This window comes from Patella vulgata, chromosome 7, assembly GCF_932274485.2.
Source record: "Patella vulgata chromosome 7, xgPatVulg1.2, whole genome shotgun sequence".
In the NCBI taxonomy this organism is placed as follows: domain Eukaryota; kingdom Metazoa; phylum Mollusca; class Gastropoda; family Patellidae; genus Patella; species Patella vulgata.
The window spans coordinates 59,529,267-59,553,385 of record NC_065885.2 but is presented as its reverse complement, the minus strand read 5'-3'; the positions used below and the strand labels follow the sequence as shown (position 1 = coordinate 59,553,385).

The following is a 24,119-nucleotide window of genomic DNA, read 5'->3' as shown; positions in this document are numbered from 1 at the left end:
AATTATGAACCTTTTCCGGTGACCATTAAAACTAATGGAGCCTATTTTAAAATTAAAATTTGGGTTTTTTGTATTACACATAGGAATAGTCATCTGCCAAAAAAGCTATTAGAGATCCGAGAAGTTCATATATATCCGTTAAAAATGAAATGAAATGATATGATATTGGGGTTTAACGTCCTACTGTTCTGCTCCGACTGGGCTAATGAAGACGGGCATACGTCTTCATTAGCCCAGTCAGAGCAAAACAGTAGGACGTTAAACCCCATTTCATTTTTTTTTTTAATATGATATATAGGTTTTAAAATTTTCGTTTTCAATAAAGTCATTCACATTGAAATGTTGTGCATCATACAACCAACATGATTTGTTTAGCTTATTGTACGAGAAAATAGAGCAGGAGTTCCTCAATTCACATTCTACACCACACTTTATCCTGGAACTTTTAGTGATGATCCATTTAGCCAAGGTGGTGGAGTACAGCTTTCCCTCAGTTCGCCAGGTATTACTTTTGATAGGTTCTAAAAAAATTGAATAACAACACAGAATGTCGGGTAAGAAAACATTAACAAGCCTACCAGTAGCCTTAGTCTTCCAGTCGGTCACAAAGAAACCAAAGTTATTGTTTTTGTTATACGTCCACATTAAAATGTTATTGTCTATTGTTACCACCCATTGCCTGTGGTAGCTCCAGAGATCTAAACTACGATTAACTTAAACGGCTTGATAGACATTGTTGATATATATGAGACGCAGATTGATTTCAACGATTTTCGATAAATGCTGTCAAAGTTATCTCCCCTGGTTAATTGGAAAAATCTTGTGGACATTCTCATTGCTAAAGTCTACCACTGCGCTTAAGTGGGTAATTGCGTCAATCACTTTGCATTCTAACTTGGAGATTGAATTTTGGTCGTTTCACCGGAAAAGGAGCACAGACAGTCGCGGATCCAGAGGGGGGGGGGAGTGTAAAACAACCTTTTTTATGAAAAAAAGTGTCATTATTGTGCTTTATCCTTTAGCATCAGATGGTGCGACAGGATGGGCACTCAAAGCGCGAGATAATGATATAGTCATTATGTGATATCACAATTAATGCTTTGCATCAATAAAATTGAATCACAATGTCATCGTATTAATTCATAATAAAAATTGACGTCAAACAGGATGTTGGATTTCTCTGTTTAAAAAGATCAACGTGTATGTATATACGCCAAAATGACGATAGAGACCTTGTATTTCTCAAAAAAATTCTAGCCGAGGGGGGAGGGATACATTTTCTCAGGAACCTGGCAAACCCTCTCCTGCAAAAATTCCTGGATCCGCCCCTGCACAGAGCTTTATATATTGCATAGGACTGTGATAAAGCTTTTCAAGAGTTTTCTACACTGGATTATCCATTTGTATTCATCAATCTAATCTCGCTCATTTCCTTTTAAGATTAAAATGGTGTTATGTACATACCGTCCATTTTCTGGTCATATTCCCTTTCCATGTTCTGCACAGGTTCGCTATCACAGTGGAAGTCGCCATCTAATGTAGGATGAAAAGATGGATGCCTACAGTGACAGGTGCGATTTCTGTTTAATTCACAACCGTAAACATCTAACATGAAATAAAACGTACACATGTAATAATGAGGTTTTATTATATATAGCGTCTTCTCTATGTTGACACATGCTCATAACGCTTTTAATAATGGCTCTACTGGTAAAACTGTTGAAACTAGAAAGTCTTTAGTACGGATTTAAATTGATTAAAAGTTTGTTGATTCTTGATCTGTTGTGTAAGTTCGCTCCATAATCTAGGACCAGCTGAACTGAAAGACCTATACCCATATGACTTTAAATTATATCTTGGAACAACTAGTGATTGTTTATTTTGAGAGCGAAGTGATCTAATAGGGTTGTAGTCATATAAGAGTTTAGATAAGTATTGAGGAGCTGCGTTAATGCGACATTTATACACCAATGTTAGTATTTTGTATTTGACTCGGGCCTCAGCAGGTAACCAGTATAACAAAGAGGTGTATTGGGTTCCAAAAAAAGGGGGAATCACGTGGCTAAGTGGGTAAGACGCTGGCTCGCTAGCTTGGTGATCAGGTGTTCGATCCCTGCATTGGCCGAGAAAGTTCATCCAGATTTTCCGGCGTGGTACCCCTTGTCAGTGATGCAGGATGGACGGCCTGACAAGGACAGCTGTCTAGTCGTTCGGATGGTACGAAAAACCGAGGTCCCGTGTTGGAATTCGATAAAAGAGTAGGCCGTAGCGCCGCTGCCCGGGCAAAATTTCCCTCATAGCACACTGTATGGCGTATGCCCGTCTTCATTAGCCCAGGTTAGAAGCAGAACAGTAGGACGTTAAACTCCATTTTATTTCATTTCGGTTCCAAAAACAATCTACAGCAAAAAGAAATAAATCAAAAGAAAATCACAAAATTCTTATCAAAAAGTGATATTTTCGTTGTGGAAACGCATAACTAAACTAAAAAAAACACCCCCAAAAAAATCGCCAACCACCATCCATTTCAACTTTAAATTGTCAGAATTATACTTTTACCCACAGTTATAATTTCTTCTTTCAAATTTTAACTTTCGAATTGCCTCTTCCGACTTTCTTTCGACAAACGATTTTCTTGCGAGGAGTTTCTCCAATAGAGTTTCTTTTACCGACTGGCATATTACGAAAATAAACCCAGGAGCCGTTATTATTTGTTTCCTGTCCTCAAACCACATTAGGTGGTCCTGGTTTCTATAGACCGTCTATTATTATAAAATATCACCGTATTTTAATAATATGCAGAAGCTCTCGTGTGATTTAAGTTATCAATCAACACAAAAATTGCACCAAAAATGCTTTAGATACAGTCCCCAATTCGCTTCAAAGTTTATGGGTTTCTTTTATTGTTTATTCCCGTCAGGTGGATATGTTTTTTTAGCGTGATTTCGAAAATGTCCAGATTTTTGTAAAGGCTAAGGGAAGAGAATTCTAGAGAAAAGGTGCTGCAACTTTGAAAAGATCGTTTCGTCTGTTGGGATTGACAGCGGGAATGACTTGTTCTGGGATTATAAGATCCCACATGTTCCTGATGCAACGACTGCGAGTTTTACAACATCTGGACGTTTCTAGATTACTTCACAATCCCCGAATTTATAGCTACGTTATCTACAGACACGTGAATAGTAGCGTCCAATCAGAGGTTGTGACACCGCGAGCTCCAACCTTGAACTTTGCAACTCAATTATCACAGGCAGACATTTTAGCGACGACAGAGGAATCTGATAGGCTCACAAGCTGGGCTTGTACCCAATCGAAATTAGTGCCGAAATATGCAGGGTATTACGTGAAGGCCTTGATAAGATGTACGTAGTTAAAGCGAGATCAAGCTTTCTACTGAAGATGAAGGTCCCATTGGATTCACATGGATTGAACAGATCTTGAATATATTGTGGTGCTTGATTATTGAGTGGTGTCAAAATCAGTAAAACTTGTTTGAATTCGATGTGTCTATTTTTTGGCAACTATTGGAGGGCTCGTAAGGATGGTTTAATGTGATTCATTCTCCTTGTTCAAATGATGAGTTGAACTGAAGCATTCTGGACAAGTTAATGCGTCGACAGCTTCCACAGTGGTGGAACATACAATAAAGCGTTATGGTAATCCAGCCTTGAAGAGATCAAAGCATGCACGTTTTTATTGTTCATAAGTTAGGCACCGCTTTATTTTCGCTAGTTTGTTTATCTGGTAAAAGTCAGTGAGTATCGGTTTGGGTTTGCTTGGTGTATGGTGCCGATGTAAAGCACATTCTTTATTTGCTTAATATGCCATTCGGTAGAAGAAATTCCATTAGACGAAATCTGAATAGTGTTGAGGGAGCCACAGTGGTTCAGTGGGTAGGACGCTGGCTCGCTAGCCTGGAGGTCAAGTGTTCGATCCCTGCATTGGCCGAGAAAGTTCATCTGGATTTTCCGACGTAGTTTCCCCTTGTCAGTGGTGCAGAACGGAGGGCCTGGCAAGGACAGCTGTCTAGTCCTTCGGATGATACGAAAAACCGAGGTCCCGTGTATACATTGGAATGCACGTAAAAGATCCCTTGGCAGTTGGAATTCGATATAGGAGTAGGCGATAGTGCCTCTGTCCTGGCAAAATTTCCCTCATAGCACACTGTATGGCGTATACCCGTCTTCATTAGCCCAGCATAGGAGCAGAACAGTAGGACGTTAAACCCCATTTCATTTCATTTATTTGCTTAATATGCCATTCGGTAGAAGAAATTCCATTAGACGAAATCTGAATTTCTATAGTGCTCTTCCATATTACCAAATGAACAGTCTCACCACGTGATGCTTGCTAAAACAAACTTACCTATTTTCCACTTAGCAGATAATGAACTCTGTATCGTCATACGTTCGACAAGAGCATCCTTTTCCATGTCGTCCATAGCAACAATGCCATCTTGGTGAAGAACTTGTCCAGTTCCAACTTCTAGTTTATTCGTGGTATTTTTCCAGCTTATCCATACATCTTCAGAACGCGAACACCATAGAGGATTTTTGTCGACTTGAACAGTAGTGGGAGTACTTTCTGTATTGTTGGTCAGGACCTTCTGGATAGTTGTACACCAGTTAGAACAGTCCCCTAAACCAACTTTATAAGATACATGAGCCAAATTGGTGGTGAAGATTATATCTACACTTCCACAAGTTTCTATTGAAAATAAAGCAGATGAAACACCAGCCACATCCCAATAGATTGTTGTATTCTTTAGATTTGACTTGGTAACAAAAGTCAAGTAATCAGCTGAAATCATATAAATTTTATTTCTAAACTGATGATGCAAAAGCCTTCTTCAACATTGTTAAAGAGGGTATGACCTTGAGGTCAAATCTAGTTTTGTTTTATTTATCACGCTATTTAATGACATCCACTATTATTTGTTTCAGACCTCAAATACAATTATAAATATGCAGTTTCATTAACAATGTAGGTTATTAAAAAAATCAAACAGTTTGCTGAGAGAGAGACAGAGAGAGAAACAGAGAGAGAGATGGGGTTGAACGTCCACTCGACACAAACTAGATCATTTCGGGACTAACATGGTTCAATTTTATTTTCACTAAGTGGGAGGAAACCGGGTGACCCGGAGAAAACCCACGAGGTTGGACAGGCGACCCTACTCCTTGTTACGCACAACGGAGGAATCGAAACCACGCCAGTTGACTCGTTGACAGACCTTATGATACAGCGCGCACGTGTTAACCATTGGCCATCCAACCCCCCTCAAGACAGAGAGGACTTGGCAAGTAAAAAATCTATAGTCATTCAGACTGGATGAACACTTGGCTTCCAACTAGCCGCTCTAATGGCACGACCAACCATTAGGTCAGCTGGAGTACACAGGAATCTTTGGCTTGGAATTCAGATGAACGTCGTTAGACAAATTATACCCTAGAATTTATCAAATATTAGTCTAAGAATTACAAATGTATGGTGTTAAGAAACCTGTGAGCCATAATAAAATTTTCCAGTTTGGTTTCCCAGTTTGGCTCAGGGAGGAGGGTCTGTAAATCAAAAAAGGAATATCTAATCGTTCGAATTGTACGAAACCCCGCGGGCCACTTTTCTGCAACAAAGGGGGATACGACATGCAGTGTATTCAGAGGATTTTCGATTTCCCGGTCGCCTGTCCAACCTCGTGTGCTATGAGGGAAATTTTGCCCGGACAGCGGCACTACGGCCTACTCTTATATCGAATTCCAACTGCCAAGGGATCTTTTACGTGCACGCCAATGTGTACACGGGACCTCAGTTTTCCGTCCCATCCGAACGACTAGACAGCTTTCCTTGCCAGCCCCTCCGTCCTGCATCACTGACAAGGGAGAACCACGCCGGAAAATCTGGATGAACTTTCTCGGCCAATGCAGGGATCGAACACCCGACCTCCAGGCTAGCGAGCTAGCGTCTTACCCACTTAGCCACGTGATCCCCGAAATAAAATTGAACCATATGTTAGTCCCGAAATATCCTAATTTGTGTCGAGTGGTCGTTAGATCCCATTTCTCTCTCTCTCTCCTTCGTATTCTGAGTCAAGCGTAATTTTACCTTTACGCTAACACGCATACTTGATCAATGTTTTCATCTGATCCAAACGACCAGATGATGACCCTCCCCAAACACAGACTAAGGAACCTAAAGTTGGAAAACCCAAGACCGGAATCTCAATTGGGAGTACGTGTTTGGAGAGCCGGATCCTTACTAACCAAACCACTTTACTACACGAAGACTTAGCTCATTCAGTAACCCCATTTGTATGTGGAGGATCCGATAGGAGCTAGCTTGCAATTTATCTATGACAGTCAATAGGAATCCTCAATTCAGAAGTGGTATCTGATGTTACATGTGCATAAATACACGCGTAGAAAATCATTTGCTAACTCTGCAGATGAGGTGGGCGTGGTCTTATTCTTATACTCGGTATTTTACACTGGTCCAGGTTTGATTCCCCTGTTGCTGCCAAGGGAGGTGTTGCTTAGCCATCCGAAAGGTACAGTAAATGAGACCCACCCGTAAGCACATTGATGAGCACGTAAAGGAAACTTTGGCATCCAGAATTCAAATGCCCTTGGTATAATCCTATGTTAGTCTCAGAATTAATTTAGATTGAGAAAGCCATTATAAAGCTCTGGCCCCAAGTTCACAAAGCATTCTCAGACTTAACTTAAGAATGTACTCAAAATTGTTCGACTTATTTTAACTAAAATATAGCCCTTTATAAAACTTTTGTTGTTTTAATGTATCAAATACATCAATAAGAAACTATGTGCAAAGTTTTGTGTTTCTGGATCAAAGATATTTCTCATAAACAGTGATTAAAAAAAGCTTAACTTCAATCTGAGAATGCTTTGTGAACTCGGGGCCTGGTATCTAGTTTTTTTAAAAATTGTTTTACTTACGCATTTCCCATATGCCACTGGTTTGGACATGGGTGCTGATAAAGATGCGTTGGATACCAGGATGATTGTTTGCAAAGCGATATGTAAGAAATGCATTTTCTCCTATATTCAAAGCGGCTCCAGCGGACATGAGGGTCGAATTCCAGAAAATCCAGACGTCTTTTCGAACGCCAAAAGCCAGTGGACTAACATATGCCAGAGATTGATAGAAGCAGGGACACGCTATACATGGACGTACGCAAGAATACCTATTAACATTCGCACCAAGAATCATCTCATGCCCATTACCATCTGTAGGATTATCCAAATACAACCCTACATTTCGTGAGGCATTGGCTTTGAATTTAAAATTTTCTCTGTCTGAAACCTGCCAGTAGACTTGGTAGTCATATAATGAAGGTGTATGTATCACTACTCCACCAACACCTGAAATAAAATGAACGGATATAGAGACATTGGGTTTAACAGCAACTTAAAGGGGCATTATGGGAGATTAGATGAGGAGAGAGGGAGAAATGGGGTTTAACGTCCACTCGACACAAACTAGGTCATTTCGGGACCAACACATGGTTCAACTTTATTTCAATAATTCGCATGCGCGTAGGGGTCTTTAGCAGTGGGAGGAAACCGGATATGCCAAATCACAGATATAGAAAGAACATGATTGATAAATTGATAATAACAGATTCAGCCTTCAAATTATGACGAAAATGAATAATTAAAAGAGAATGAATGATAATAAATAAAATTATAGAGAGAATGAATAATGATAATAAATTATAGAGAAAATGAATGATGATAATAAATAAAACAGGCCTTCAAATTATGAAGAAAATGAATGATAATAATAAAGTTCCAAAGAATATTGCTATAAATATATAGCAAAATGAATTATAATAACAGAAACAACCGTCAAATTATGATGAAAATGAATGAAAATGAATGACAATAACAGATAAAATTAACTTTCAAATTATGATGCAAATAATTAACTAACCTATTCTATCCCGTGTTTCAGCAATGTTAAAAGTTTGTTAAGTCATTCTACATTGTACATCAGCGTATATAAATAATGCTTTAAATACATTTTTTTTAATACTAGTTTCATATTTCCTCACACACGCTTTGAATCCACACCACGTAGCTCACTTTACAATTTTTTTTCTAAATTGAAAATGCAATACCGAATAATTATACTTTGGCACATGTGACGACGATTGCGCTTTTTTCCACCATGTTGCCGACGTCTGCTGTATAGTTTCGGGTTACACTTCATAATTATAAAATACATCACACATTGATATGCATGGTGTTGAAACGCCATTATACACGTTTTAAAACACAGGAGGTGTACACGCCATGACCTTGAACTCTAAGGAGAGAGGAGAGAGAGATGGTGTTTAACGTCCACTCGACATAAACTTTTTCATTTCGGGAATAACACATGGTTCAATTTTTTTTCAATAATTCGCTTGCGCGTAGGGATCTTTAGCAGTGGAGGGGGGAGAGACCCGGAGAAAACCCACGAGGTTGGACAGGCGACCCTACTCCTTGTCACGTACAACTGGGGAATCGAAACCCCACCAGTTGATTTAATGACAGACCGTTTGATACAGCGCGCGCACGCTAACCATTCAGCCCCCCCCCCCAATCGCTGATAATTGGGACGCATATAATAATGTAATATGAATGTATATAAACTGATTTACAGTCAATCGTTTCTGTTTTTATCGTAAATTCTAATCAGTTATGTTCAGCGAAATACGCCAGAAGTCTCAATCGAATGGCAATCTCTAGCGTCTGGTTATTACAGTCTACATCGGTAGTATTTATTGCGCATGCTATCCAGATAAGAATATGGCGTCGCCGTTTGACATGACTTGTGGAATATGTCTAGCCTCGTCCCTGATTGTTGCAAATGGCGCTGAAACGCATTATGGTACACGATTCGTGTACTAATGGTAAAATGTTTATTTTGTCTTAAATACTGGATATTAGAAGCCCATCTTTTCCCGTAAGATCACGACATCAATGTTGATTAAAAAGACTTTGGATGATATTGAGTTAGAGACTTAGTTACTTTAAGGGAATGATTGGGGTGGGGGTGTAATAATAATAATTGGTGTAAATGGAGATCGTCCGGGAGATAATTTTAAAATTAAGAGAAATGGAAGGCATGCAATCAATAATATTATTCAAAAAATGAATCTTATACATGTAGATATTTTCTGATAGATATTAATCTATGTTAGTGTGTTAGTAAAAGATTGATTTAATATTAGAATAATATTTGCCTTCAGAAAAACTTAAACGAAATGTAATCAGTTCTTTACATGACATCTAGAAGTAGGTTAACTATTCATAACAAAACACAATCATAAACAACTTTCATTTGAGTTTGGTTGTTTTTTTTAGTATCCGATATTTTATTTTGTTTCGTTTGTATACCATAACAACATACAACACAAGGTATATATGGATATAACTACTTCTCTATTATTTAATAACGACGTTTCAGAACACATACAGGTCACGTTTTTAAGTTATGTCAACCTATTTATAGACATTAACTTGAAAAAAAAAGGCCTGTATGTGTTACAAATGTTGTTATTAAACATGCATTATGTAAGAGCAAAATCTGCTTATTACAAGTCTTTCTTTAGGCCTGAAATGTTATCTAAATTATCAATTAGACATTAATTAACTTATCCAGACCATAATAAACTCTCGATGTCAAGGCTAGCCTTCGATGTTGGTTGGATTAGATTCCTTTATGCCGCTAACGGCCATTGATAATTAAATTAAAAAAATAGATAATCGAGACTATGCTGTGTATATTAATGATTTTAGTAATGATGACCGAGACTATGCAAAAATTTCACCAGCAAATTACCTTTACACTATCTAGTTTTTAACTATTATAGCGAGAACTACCATCTCTTTTTCTTATCTCCCATAATGTATCTTTAAATAACTGAGTAGTTATATCCATATATACGATGTGTTGTATTTTGTTATGAATAGAAATGTAATAAATCAATCGAAGAATATGAGGGGATTAAATATGATACATTTAGAAGAAATGATGATAGCTCGCGCGACATTTTTGGGGTACGACAAATAATTTCTAATGCAACACAAACTTAACTACCAGTGGGTTCCTAAACGAATTGTACATAATATATTATGGTCAAAAGAAAAGCTATTTATGATAGGCAAAGTAAGTGACGAATATTGCCCCCTCTGTAAATCAATGTACGAAGATATTACACAAATATTCATTTTGCCAACATTTGACAGATTTTGAACTTTTGATTAAAGATATACTAATATACATATTGAAAATGAATATAAGTATTAATTAGTCCATGTGACAGACAGATTTTCATTACCAATTTGATGAATAAATTTAACCATGATTTTTAGTTAGCCTTAGGTCTAAAGTGTCCAAAATTGGTTGATGGACATCCGGGTCACTTTGCCAAATATGAGTTTGGCAGCCATCTTTAAAAATGGCCGCCATTTTTTATTTGAAATAGTGTAAGTCAGGGAAACCTCCACAACTCCCCAACAGGTTCACCTACGGATATGTAATATGGCTCAAAATGTTCATAATACAATTCTAAATCTGCTGGTATATGATTCATGTTGTTTAATCAATGCTTTCGGTTTCAAAATAAAAGATTAATCTGAAAACAGCAATATTTTCGGGTTTTTTTCATGATGTCTGTTCATAAGTTTACTAAAAAAAATCTTGTTCAGACCCATATAAGCCAAATTATCTATTTGGTCAACTAAAGTGATTTACTAGATATCAGAAACATTGATCATAAAAAATAATCTCTAATATGAGTGCCCCAAATCCAAGATGGCAGAAATTCAAAATGGCGGCCAAAAGTTGCTCAAATGGCCAATTTGTCAGATAATAGTTATTTCACAGTTTGATATTACATGTAATATCCAATTGAATGGGATTACTGAACTTAAAATGAACCAAAACACAGAGTGTTGAATATTCAAAAAGGCGGCCAGAATTTCCATAAAATGATCGATTTTCTGTTTGATGTAGCTTGTAATATGTCTTTTATAAGCAAATAACACACTATTTATGGATAACAATTACTATAGTTTATTTCACTGCGACGTTTCAACAAGATTTCACAAGTCGTTATCATGTTTTTTACTGTTATGGCCTATTGCTCGTGGTTCATTATACCGCTTAAATAATTGTTTGATCTTTTATTCTTGTGCTTATCTATACCAATTACAGTTTATACCTGTCTATGTGCATTTGTTTATCTAACGGCTTGGGACAGTTGCCCATACTAGCTGATTTTGCATCCCATTGGAGGGTCCACACTGCTCTTGTATATATATATATATAACCATATTCTTTTCATTTTATTGTCCCCCGCCTTTCGAAGAAAGCAGAGGACTATTAAAATGGGTTCGTCTGTCCGTCCGTCACACTTTTTGCGACACAATAACTCTCTTTCTAATTGAGCTAGAATGTTCAAACTTGATGTAGGTGTTTATTAGGCCAATGCCTTGATGGAGTTTGAAGATGAGAATTTTTTGCTTAGGGTAAGCAGAGATAAGCAATTTGATTGGTTGATGTTTTGGGACACGATAGTACTTTAGTTCTAATTCAGTGAGAGTGATAAAACTTGGTGTATAGTTTCATTACATCAATACCTTGACTTAAGTTCGATAATGAGAATTTTCTGCTCAGGGTAAGCAGAACGATAAGCAATTTGATTGGCCGAGACTTTAGAACACAATAACTCTCATTCTAATTGAGGTAGAATGTTCAAACTGGGTGTAGGCGTTCATTAGGTGAATGCCTTGATGGAGTTCGATGACGAACATTGTCTGTTTAGGGTAAACAGAGATAAGCTATCTCATTGGTTGATGCTTTGGGGCACGATAACTTTGGTTATAATGAAGTCAGGACGATATTAGCTTGACTAAGTTCGATCGTGAGAATTTTCTGCTTAGGCTAAAGAGCGATAAGCAATTTGATTGGTCAAGACTTTGGAACACAATAACTATGCTTTTAATTGGGGTAGAATGCTGAAACTTTATGTAAATGTTTATTAGGTGAATGTCTTGACTCAGTTCAGTAATTAACATTTCGGGCTAAAGCTAAGCAGAGCTAAGAAATTTCATTGATCGATGCTTTGAGACAAGATAACTTTGATTCTATCTGATAGAGAGTGATGAAACTTAGTGTATAGTTGATAATCAGTTTGATTGCTCGATACTTTTGAAAAAAATAAATGTGCGATTAATTAATATTGGTCATCTATTTATTTAGGGATTTGGACGGGGGACATCAGCCTCACTGTTGGCTTGTTTCTTAATGTTATATGCTTGATAAGGACTCGTGAAATCTTGTTGAAACGTCGCAGTGAAATAAACTATAGAAATTGTTATCCGTAAATAGTGTGTTATTTGATTATGCTTCAATTACTAAATGCCTGACCCATGACCCACCTACAATGCCCAACTAGTCTTATGCGGGACATATTGTGATCAATGGCCAACTGAATGCAGGCGCTGATTGGACCATGCGATCGCCCGAAGGGCCGGTTGGACAAAAAATGAAAAAATAATTTTGTCCAATTCGTCTAAAAAACCGGCCATGGAGCGACGATGATCATGTTGTATGTGGCCGGTGGCCTTAACGGGCCGCCACGCCATCACTGGAGTCTGGAATGGGTTGGTATAATAGACTTTCTGGGCCGGTGTGCTGGGCGTGGGCCGGAATTCGGAATCATGCAATGGGGATTTCGAATCCCATCACAGGAGGAATCAACTAGCGCTCCCGGCAACAAAAATGGGACATTTTGCAGTTAAAATATTCCTACTTTACCTATTCAATATTCCTAACTGGTTAATCAAATGGTCAAAATTTTTTGAACTAGTCCCATTTTTTAACTAGTTAAATTCTCTTGACTCCGACGATAAAATGATAATACGTTAATTAATAATATGACGATATGATAATTTCACAGGTTGATGGTTGTAAATTGCTTGTAGATCGGGCTTTTGGCCTAAATTAATCGATTTATAAGATATATTATTTGACAAAGATTATAATCAGATATGCCACAAAATCGCATATTTGGGGTTCAATTCATTTTTCAAATTTTTCCAGCGGGAGAGCCCCCGGAACCCCCGTCCGTGCTCCGCGGTCAGTTAAAGGGGCAGCTCCGACACGGGAGCCCGGGTCAGTTCCCGGCCCCAATCCGCCCCTGACTGAAAGTGTACCACTATATTTATGCCTGATCTTGCTTGACCCTTTACCCACCTAAGAGTGTCCATAATTTTAATGCGTAACCTACAGTCCCCCCCCCCCCATTTTTATGCATGGTCTAGTCTGACCCACCTAGCAATTTTTGTGTGGCTTAGGTTTTTTTTCGGTAATTAGTGTTGTTTTTTCGTTATTTATTGATTTTTCGATATTTTGGGTTTTTCGAATTTTTTCGGTAATTAGTATCAAAAAGTTTTTTCGGTATTTATCACTTTTTTCCGTATTTTGTCTGCATTTTTCGGTACTTTTCAGATTTTTATCTCGGTACTTTTTCGCATTTTTTCGTTATATGGTACAACTGGACCGGTTTTTCATCAAAGACTCTATGACTGGCAACTTTTGTGGTATAGTCTAGATATCGTATCGACAGATCCATTTCACAACAAGTTGAAAGTTTAAAAAGAATCGTTGCAAAGATAATTTGAAATGCATTTACGACTAGGCATCACAAAAATAATGTCGACCAATTTCCTCTTTCGCTTTAGGCAGGCCTATGATATTAAAATGATATCATCATTGTCGCTGCCGAGATCTCCTGTTTCTACTTGTACTTTGGCTAGTGTACATTGCTGAAGAAAAACAGTAGTTGCGATTGTCACAATAATTCCAATGAGGTGGATGGTTGTGACATTAACAAAGAGGAAATCGTGAGCCATGGCTTTTGGGATACCTAGTCGTAAATGTATTTCAAATTATCTCTGTAATTATCATTTTTAAACTTAGAACTTGTTGTGAAATACACTTTACACTTTCACAATTTACAAATATGAATCCATGATACCATCTGTCTAGATTCTAGATGATACCACAAAAGGTTGTCAGACTCTTCAAAGTAAAAATCTATCACATTACGATTTGTGGACCAGAAATGAAATGCAATGTGGGTTAACGTCCTACTGTTCTAACTTGGTCAATGAAGATGGCTATTTGTCATACAGTGTGAAATGAGGAAAAATTTGCCCAGACACAGGGATCGAATTCCGGACCTTGTTGAGCCTTACCCACTGAGCCACTATTTCGGCCCATTTGTGAACAAACAGAATAGGTAATTCTTAACAACTAGATATATTTGCAAAGATATATTAAAATTCCATACAGCTTTGCTGGAATAATATTAAATCTTGTTTTCTGATTTACGAGATCTAGTATAATTAATTCCATCTTCCCCTAAAAAACTACTACACAATTTTATAATAAGCAAAGCCAATAGAGACACTGACAATTGTCCCGTTTTGTTCTTAAGCAATCATCTACGATATTAAAAATCTATTTTTGGGGCAATCATCTACCTTATCCAAAATCTATTTTTGAGGTAATATTTAAGTTTAGTGATCCTGAAAACCCCATAAAGGACATATTACAAGCCGTACAAAACAGAAAAATGACAATTATCTGAAAAATCATTCATTTTAGGGAAAATCTTGCCGCCATCTTGGATTTTAGCCATCTTGGATTTTGGAAACCCTTTTTTTAGAGGTTGTATTTATGTTCTGTGACATCGAAAACCCCCTAAGCGGCATATTACAGGGCATATCAAACTGTAAAATAACGATTATCCGAGGCATCGATCAAATTTTGACTGCCATTTTGAATTTTCGCCATCTTGGATTTTGGGAAACTAATTTTATAGATCAATTCAAAGTACAATGACTACGGAAACCCTATATATGATATATCACAAGTCTTGCTTTGCGTGATACTCATCCATCCTAACAAGAAATTCATTTTTCGTCAAATTTTGGCGGCCATTTTGGAAATCGGACGGATTCAACCGAAAATGACGTCACAGAAGTGACATAATATCAAAATCGTCTTCAGTGACAAATTTTTCTTCAGAAACAACCGGTCCCCAAATATCGTTGCGATTGCGACAACCCTAAATAAACGTTCACATGGTTAGTACCCTAACTCGCCGAGGCTCAACATTTTAAAATTGACAGTCTACTCAAGACTTTTGTTGAGTTTCCGACCACCGCAGCTGTACAGACTGGGTCACTGAGCGTATTTATTTATGCCAAATGAATAACTTAAGAAGACCACACACAAAATTTGGCTAAATTTACCCTGAACATGATTTGGTAGTGAACTTATAAAATAAATCTTGAAAAAAAATGCCAAAATGTTGCTTTTTTCAGAATAATCTGTTGATTTGGAAAATATATGATTCATTCACCAACATGTGTCATATCACAGCAGCTGTAGAATGTTATTGCGAACATTTTGAGCCATGTTCCATATCAATAGGTCAATCTGTGAAAGAGTTATGAAGGTTTCCTTGACGCGCTCAATTGCAATGAAAAAACGGCGGCCATTTTTAAAGATGGCCGCCAAAATGGCATTTAGCAAAGTGAACCGGAAGTCCATCAACCAAATTTGAACACTTCGAGCACCAGGCTAACTGAAAATCATGGTTGAATTTATTCATCAAATTGGTAATGATACTCCGAAATCCGAGGTCTGTCACATGGACTATAATGAAGTAGGCACTGTTATTTTATTTGGCATTCAACAGTCATGTAAAACCCTACCAATTGAATTATACAATATTATTTTATCTACAGTAAGAATAGCTATATACAAAAGAAGAATGTTAGCCTTAAAGGGGATTATAGGAGGTTAGATAAAGAGCTGGCAGTTCTCACTATAATAGTTAAAAACTAGATAATGTAAAGGTAATTTGCTGAATATTTCAGTAAAATTGATCCACTCTGAACCGAGATATTAGCTTTTGAATTCTAGGCCTAGCCTCGATCGTCATTACTAAAGTCGGTACCATAAAAAAAAACATAGTCTCGATTATCCATTTTTGAATTTAATCACCAATGAGCGTTGAGCAGCAGATCGGATTCAAATCCAGTAAATATCGTGGGCTAGCGATGACATCGAAGTTACAATTTCATATTTCTATGTCTTTTGCTCAATAGCTTGTCAACTCACTATTATACAATCATAAATGTGATTCTCACACTTAAAACTAATTTACAATAGAAATAATAACACAATTACCTCCCAATTACTTTCCTCGTTTTCTATTCTCCACCATGGAGTAGTTATCTTCAAACGTTTGAATTTGAAGAAGAAAATGATATTTTTGTCAATTTCTCAACGGGCAATAGTGAATTATAGGATTAATAGGATTATTCTTTAACAAGGTAGGACTGTTTATAGATACCATCTATTTTAAGGCTTTATTTTAATAAATTTAAAAAATATAACTTAAAAATATGAAATTGCAACTTTAACACGTACTGATAGTAATGAATGAACATATTAAATGGATGAATATATAACATATTTTTCTGTATAATAAGAAAGTTCGAAAGTACTGAAGATAACAAATTACATTTTATTGATCTGCTTTTTGCTCGAGTGTTTAATTAGTGATTTGCCCCAATAGCTATCTGCATTTGACGATATATATATATTATTTGGAAGTAAACTCTCCTACACCCACCCCCACCCCCACCTCAATACACCTCGCAGTGCTTCGGGAATATGTTACCCTCGGGTTAAATTAACATGTCTTACCTGCGGTAAAGAGTAACAATACTATAACCTTCATTATTTTCTTCACCGTAATGCCGTGTTTTAAAAAATTCCGTTGTTTTTAAATGGAAGTATAAAACGGTCAAGTATTGTGATTCTGTAATCGCTCCACCAATCAGAAGCTGGATCGTATAAGTAAACTATAATTAATTGGGAAAAAATCGTAGAAAGAGTTTTTGATTTGTAAATAATTCATACGTCCAGCTATGTGGGTTTTTTTACTGCAATAACTTTTTCCATATAAAGCAAGTGGATTCTTTTTCCTAACGGGTTTATTTCTATCTGCGTTGATGATACCAACACCAAGCGTCAATCAGCAGGACCTCACCTCCTGTGTTAAACATACATGTACATTATACAAGAGCTAAATCTGCCTATTACAGATCTTTCTTTAGGCTTGAAATGTTACATAAACTATTAATAAGACATTTATTAACATGAAAAGACCTTAATCAACTCTCGGTGCCATCTATTGTGCCGGATCGCCACTGGATTTCAATCCGATCTGATGCTCAATGCACATTGATGATTTATGCAAAAATGGATAATCGAGACTATTTTTTTTTATCGTACCGACTTTAGTAATGGTGATCCAGGCTACGCCTAAAATTCAATCGTTAATATCTCGGTTCAGAGTGGAGAAATTTGACTACAATTTTCAGCATATCTCCTTTACATTATCTAGCTTTTAACTATTATAGTGAGAACTGCCAACTCTTTATCTAATCTTACATAATGTATCCTTAACTTGATATTATCATGACGAAGCGAAAGAATGACCCACCCGATGACCAGCACCGAATTTATACATGGTGTTTTTATCTTTTTACCCAAGTTGTATTGTAATACTATAGGGTTTATTTTAGTTATAAGAAAGGTGTTCTGTTTAATATAGAAATTCTTTACCTGCATGGTGTGTGACGAAAACTAGGGTAATTAAGTAGCTTGCATTATTCTACTAATATCTTAGACTAACTCACCGACAGTTATGTCAGTATCCATTGCTGAAAGAAGGGTACTATAGTCCAGTTATCTCGTGCACAGATTAGTACAATTAACTAGAATAGTGTTGACGTAAAACGGTGCCTATACGAAACACTTAGCCAAAATGGTAATTGTCCCGCTCTAATAGATGACGCATTATAATATCTATATAGGAGAGATATGGTTTGATTTACCTTCAGATATCATAGAGCGGCCCGAGAGAGGAACACCGTTGCCTTCTCGGCTGAGAGGCTGGGATAGAGACAATGTAGTATTTAACCCGTTAGGTCTGAGTTGTAAAGGATGCTAAACTCACACCGTAGATATTTTAATAACGCCTAAAGTTTCTATAATAGATGTTGTATTTTTCCTGGATTTAACTTTGTAGTTTGCTGTATTTGTTTAATTATATAAACTTAGTAAAAACATAAACGGTGTTGTTCCAGAGTCAGTTAATTGATGATTGCAATAATTGATCCCACAACGTGAAGTCGAAAGAAAGGCCTAGAAGAGAGTGTCACATGTGTCTAGGATAGTGTCACAGGTACTTTTATTTGGTGCCCCGAAGTGTAACAGTATTACCCCCCCCCCCCCCATATGTAAATAAGAGAGTGTCACATGTGTCTAGGATAGTGTCACAGGTACTTTTATTTGGTGCCCCGAAGTGTCACAGTATTACCCCCCCCCCCATATGTAAATAACCTATTTAAATCAAACTGTTCATAATATCATGTATAATGTTAATGAAATGAAATGGGGTTTAACGTCCTACTGTTCTGCTACTAACCTGGGCTAATGAAGACGGGCATACGCCATACAGTGTGCTATGAGGGAAATTTTGCCCGGGCAGCGGCGCTACGGCCTACTCTTATATCGAATTCCAACTGCCAAGGGTTCTTTTACGTGCAGGCCAATGTGTACACGGGACCTCGGTTTTTCGTCCCATCCGAACGACTAGACTGCTGTCCTTGTCAGGTCCTCCATCCTGCATCACTGACAAGGGGAAGCCAATGTATAATGTACTGGACATTGAATTTGTAATTGTAATAAACAACAACAAAGGAGAATATTCTTTAAGTGGCATTTCTTAACTGGACAGATAAATAAACTATAAACATACTTATGGAAAACAGCTACTGATTTATTTAGGGGACGTTTCGAAGAGTATTCTCTCAACGTTTTCAAAGCTTGAAAACGTTGAGAGAATAATGTTTTCCATAAGTATATTTACTGTTTATTAACAAAGGAGAAGTTTCAGATATATTTTAGTGAATTTATCGAGCTTAATCGCAGTAAAAGTCTCTACCGAACTATCTAACCCTGAATTAAACTGCTTTTATTGCGGCAATAAAAAAAACAACACTCGAGCAAACATTTATCATAGTCACAAACTTTCAAAGTCTTTGAAGGAGAAATCTAAGGTACATTTCAAGGAATAAAAAAAAATTCTTAGAAGACTTTATGCCAGTCCAAAGCAAATATTTGACGCAATATGAACCGAATTGCAAGAAATCATGATTTCCAGTTGTCAGGTGGATTTAGAGACATGCTACTTGACTTGCAATCTGATTAACACACAAATCCTATTTCGTTTCGTTTTTATAGTTCAAAATTTCGTTTTACTTGTCTTTACTACACTAGGATCACACTGATCAGCAGTGAATTTTCGCTAGGCCTCTACAATCACTGATAAGGATGACATCGATGCGACTTAATGAGTCCCAAATATTAACTTTTTTTCCGTCAAATTATATTCTAAAACATTTTTTTTTCATTTATTAGAAAAATAAATAAAGACGTCTGAATTGTTTGTAGGTAAAAATCATTTCCTATTTAGTGAAATGAGTATTAAAATAAGTAAAATTCATCATTTAGCCCGAATCAGTAACGTCTTATGCAAACAATGCACGCGCTATTGAGCCAATGATTGACGACGCGTGATGTGACGTCACGTGTCGAAACAGTCATCTGTTACAGAGATATTAGGAGATCTCTGTGAAACAGATTGCACTAGGATCTGGAAGACTTGTTATTTAAAGGACAATATTGGTGCCAGTCATTACCATATATGTGATAGAGCTGGTTAAACACATTCCAAATATATTTTTACCACAGAGATCATTGCTACGATAGCTGAGTAATACAGGTTTCCTGAATCGGAAGTGACGAACGCCAAAGGAAAACACGAGTCATACCTCTATATAACTGACTGATGTGACGAGTGATAACAGATACACGGCCGAATTTCTGCTCACTAATAATTCCTTCCAAGACCAAAAGTTGTTATATGGGACTGTAAGAGGATACCTGACAATTCAATAAAGTAATTGAATCTCATTAGATAAGAGAACACGAGCCTCGCGGGGTTGGATGGCTGAGTGGTTAGCTTGTGCGCGCTGTTTCATAAAGTCTGTCATTGAGTCAACTGGCGTGGTTTCGATTCAGCAGTTGGACGTGGCAAGGAGCAGGGTCGCCTGTCCAACCTCGTGGGTTTTCTCCAGGTCCTCCGGTCTCCTCCCACTGCTAAAGACCCCTACGCGCAAGCGAATTATTGAAATAAAATTACACCATATGTTAGTCCCGAAATGACCTAGTGTGTGTCGAGTGGACGTTTAACCCCATTTCTCTCTCTCTCTTTGACAAGCTTCTTTTTGGTGATTTTGACTTTGGTTTGAACTCTGCAAGTAAACATGTTTATAGTGCTGCCATTTTGTCATGGAAATGTGAGATCACTCATATTTATTCGGATATAATAACGTTTGAGGTTGCTCTCACATTTTGGTGAAAGCTTCTGAATTGATACGATTGACTGGGATTCGTAACTTGATCGACTTCTAGCTTTACCCAAAGGGTTCTCATTTAGCCTTTTATTAGTGACTGTGTTTATATTAAAAACAGACTAGCGGATATTCTTGCCTTGATTGATGTTTAAAACTTATGTTCTAATAGAAGAAAAAAAAAAGAGTTCAATATTCCATTTTTATCTAACGTGTGTTAGTCGCAAGGAATACATCAGATCGAATCTATATTTTACAATCTACTGTGATGTGGATTTGCGCCCCACTGGAACCTACCTGTTTTTCTTAATTCATCTCCCGCATCATTGACACGGATTTTGCGACCGGAAAACATATATATTGACACCAAATACTTCTACAAGGTCGCTTTCTTGGAAATATCTTCATGAAGAGATGGAAAAAAAATCTGAAATATAGTCATGACCCCGTTTCAATACTAATATACAGTGCCAAATCACAGTTGATATGTCGATAACATTTTAAATAAGTTGAAAACAAAATATAAGTTGGAACATGGCTACCTTTTTAAATAATTGCGTCCCAACCGGACAGAGGGGTTGGATGGCCGAATGATTAGCACGTGCGTGCGCTGTATCATAAAGCCTGTCATTGAGTCAACTGGCGTGGTTTCGAATCCCCGGATCTACGTGACAAGGAGTAGGGTCGCCTGTCCAACTTCGTGGGTTTTCTCCGGGTCCTCCGGTTCCTCCCATTGCTAAAAGACCCCTACGCGCAAGCGAATTGTTGAAACAAAATTAAACCATATGTTAGTCCCGAAATGACCTAGTTTGTGTCGAGTGGACTTTAAACCCCATTTAGTTTTTCTCTCGCTTTCCCTTTTTCCCCCTTTTGCATGGCGATTTTTGTTGATTTTGTAGTGTAGAATCGAAAAAAAAGGTTTGAAAATACATTTTCCGCCAGGTTTTGGTGAATATTCATGATTTTGAGGCGGAAGGATACATGAGTTGAGCGGTTGGTTAGGTTGAAATGTAGGGTCGAAAATTGCATCTTTAATTGTCTCTACGTCCAGCTTGTGTATCTCAAGTTTTTCATGAAGAACCTCACACATGCTTTTGGGCAAGAGTTTGCCACATGTTGCCAACAAAAATTTGAGAAAACGTTAGAGCCGATCTAAGAGACGAGAATTAACATTAATGTCAATGGGGAAATAATTAGTGAACTGTGGCCTTACTATGGAGACCTACTCAGAAACATTGGGGGGGGGGGGGTTGTCATCAAACATCAAATCCTACAAAATAAAGCTTGTTCCGTGTCTGAATCAGATTGTCGTAAACATATCTCAGCGCCCAAAAAAAGTTTACCTGTAAATTATAATCTTCTTTTTAATTGATTTTAGACTAAATGTAAAATTATCTGATTTCAACAGTTGTACTTATATGTAAAAAGATCACATAATTAGCTTAAAAAACTTATTTTTAATTTAATTATTAAGCTGTTATTTCTTTTAACAATGTTTAAAGCTTTTTGTGAAAGCCAATAAAAACGATACTTGAGACCTGATGTAAAATTATATGAAAGGTTATAGATTTCAATAGGTGTACTTATAAGTAAAAACATCGGGGAATTAGTTTCAAAAACTTGTTTCTGATAGGACAATCTATATTGCTAGTTTGATATTACATACTCATATAACTTATTGGTGGGGTATTGTACAATTGCAATTCATGTATTTTCTGGAATCTTCGTTGCTGATTAAATGAAGACAAGACTGTTCATGGTGGTTAATAGTTCTCTATATTCTTTGGTAAACAGTAATCAACAAATATCACAACAGACAATTAATATAACAATTATTGGTCCAATGCTTAATAGTAAATAAGCTCCAATGTGGATATTGGAATTGACATAAACTCATGTCTCCAAATATCCCAATACATGTAAATAAGGTCTGTCCTTAGGTATGTGATCTAAGTTGATCTCCCAAGACACGTGTGTAGCAAGCTCTGTCCAAATTCTGTCATTTTGGGTCTATATATTCCCATGCATCGCCTAGGGCATTAATCCTATAAATCTACAAACAATATACCCTGGTAATTAAACGCTATAGCCCGTAGACGTTAATTATAATTTATAAGCTCAATTTAAAGTTTAAAACAAAGAATACTGGAGACAGGTGATTAATGAAATATATAAAACAATATGAAGAACATGTAGATATAAATGGTGGGTAATTAAGGTGTATTAAGATCCATTAAAATATAATTTACTTAATTAAGTAATACTGTGCGGATTAGCACGACGTATTAAATAGTCCAAATTCACCCTACTGTAGTATAGTTGTTTTTTCCGTGTATCACGTGGCTAAGTGGGTAAGATGCTTGCTTCCTGCATTGGCTGAGAAAGTTCATCCAGATTTTCCGGCGTGGTTCCCCCTTGTCAGTGATGCAGGGCGGAGGGCCTGATAAGGTCAGCTGTCTAGTCGTTCGGATGGGATGAAAAACCGAGGTTCCCTGTACACATTGGAATGCACGTTAAAGATCCCTTGGCAGTTGGAATTCGATATAAGAGTATCACTCTGTATGGCCGTAGAACAGTAGGACGTTTAGGAGCAGAACAGTAGGACGTTAAACCCCATTTCATTTCATTTGTTTACACTTGCCTGCTTCATAACTAAAGTAGCCTACTGTAATTCGATATATCAGATAGGTATTGAAAAAAAAAATTGCCAGTTCATTTTGGTAGCCCACGTTTCAGGACTGATAAAATTCTGCATTTGGATCCCTACATATGCCCATCAGCTTTATGGCTATTCAAGAACAAAAATACTGACCTCTTCATAGGGACAATAAGAACTTACTCGGGGTCTGGAAGAGAAGTTATTGACCCACAACGTGGGCTAAGGCTTTGACGCACATTTCGATTTCGTTTGATCAACTCTATATTTTTTAAGCTAAAAATGTATTTTTTTCTTATTCTTAGTGCGAGTTATAGATAGACAATTTTTCCCTTAATTTCCCCCCCCCCCCTCTTCCTGCATTTTTGGGTTGACTTTTTGGTCTAGAATTGGACAAAAGGGATCAAATTTGCAATTTCATAGCAGTTTTGGGTAATACTGATAATATTACAGCGGAGGGATAGGGGGTGTAAAGTGTCCGTCGGCAGAGCAATCATTGTGTCGGAAGTGAGATTTTCACCCCAGTCAACTTCAAATCCGCGTAGCAAAAAATCTAAATGTTGTCTCCATTGTGCCTATAAAGATTGGAATCAACGGAATGTTGAGCAAAAAGCTACAGTCTGTGACGTTGCAACCATTTAACATTGAAGTCAATGGGCAAATAATTGCTAGTCTGAGTCCTGATAGTATAAATAATGGCCTAATTATGACCCCTGTCATTGATTTAAGTGACGTGGTTTCAATTCTCCGCTTGCACGTGGTGACAAGAATTAAGCTTGCCTGTACAATCTCCCGTAATATCTCCAGGTCCCCCGGTTTCCTCCCACCGCAAAAGACCCCTACCCGCAAGCGTATTCATGAAATACAATTGGAACCATATGTTAGTC

At 37.2% G+C, this 24,119-nt stretch overlaps 1 protein-coding gene across 1 annotated transcript; it reads right to left on the bottom strand.

Annotated features, from left to right (window-relative positions):
* Positions 1-282: 282 nt before the first annotated feature.
* On the bottom strand, positions 283-7,970 carry LOC126827900 (uncharacterized). The gene is made up of 5 exons (XM_050557475.2): positions 7,951-7,970; positions 6,954-7,379; positions 4,366-4,800; positions 1,465-1,605; positions 283-521 (listed from the first exon to the last, which is right to left on the bottom strand). The coding sequence occupies exons 2-5, from the start codon at positions 7,225-7,227 to the stop codon at positions 283-285; spliced, it is 1,089 nt and encodes a 362-aa protein (XP_050413432.2). The 5' UTR covers positions 7,228-7,379; positions 7,951-7,970.
* Positions 7,971-24,119: the final 16,149 nt, after the last annotated feature.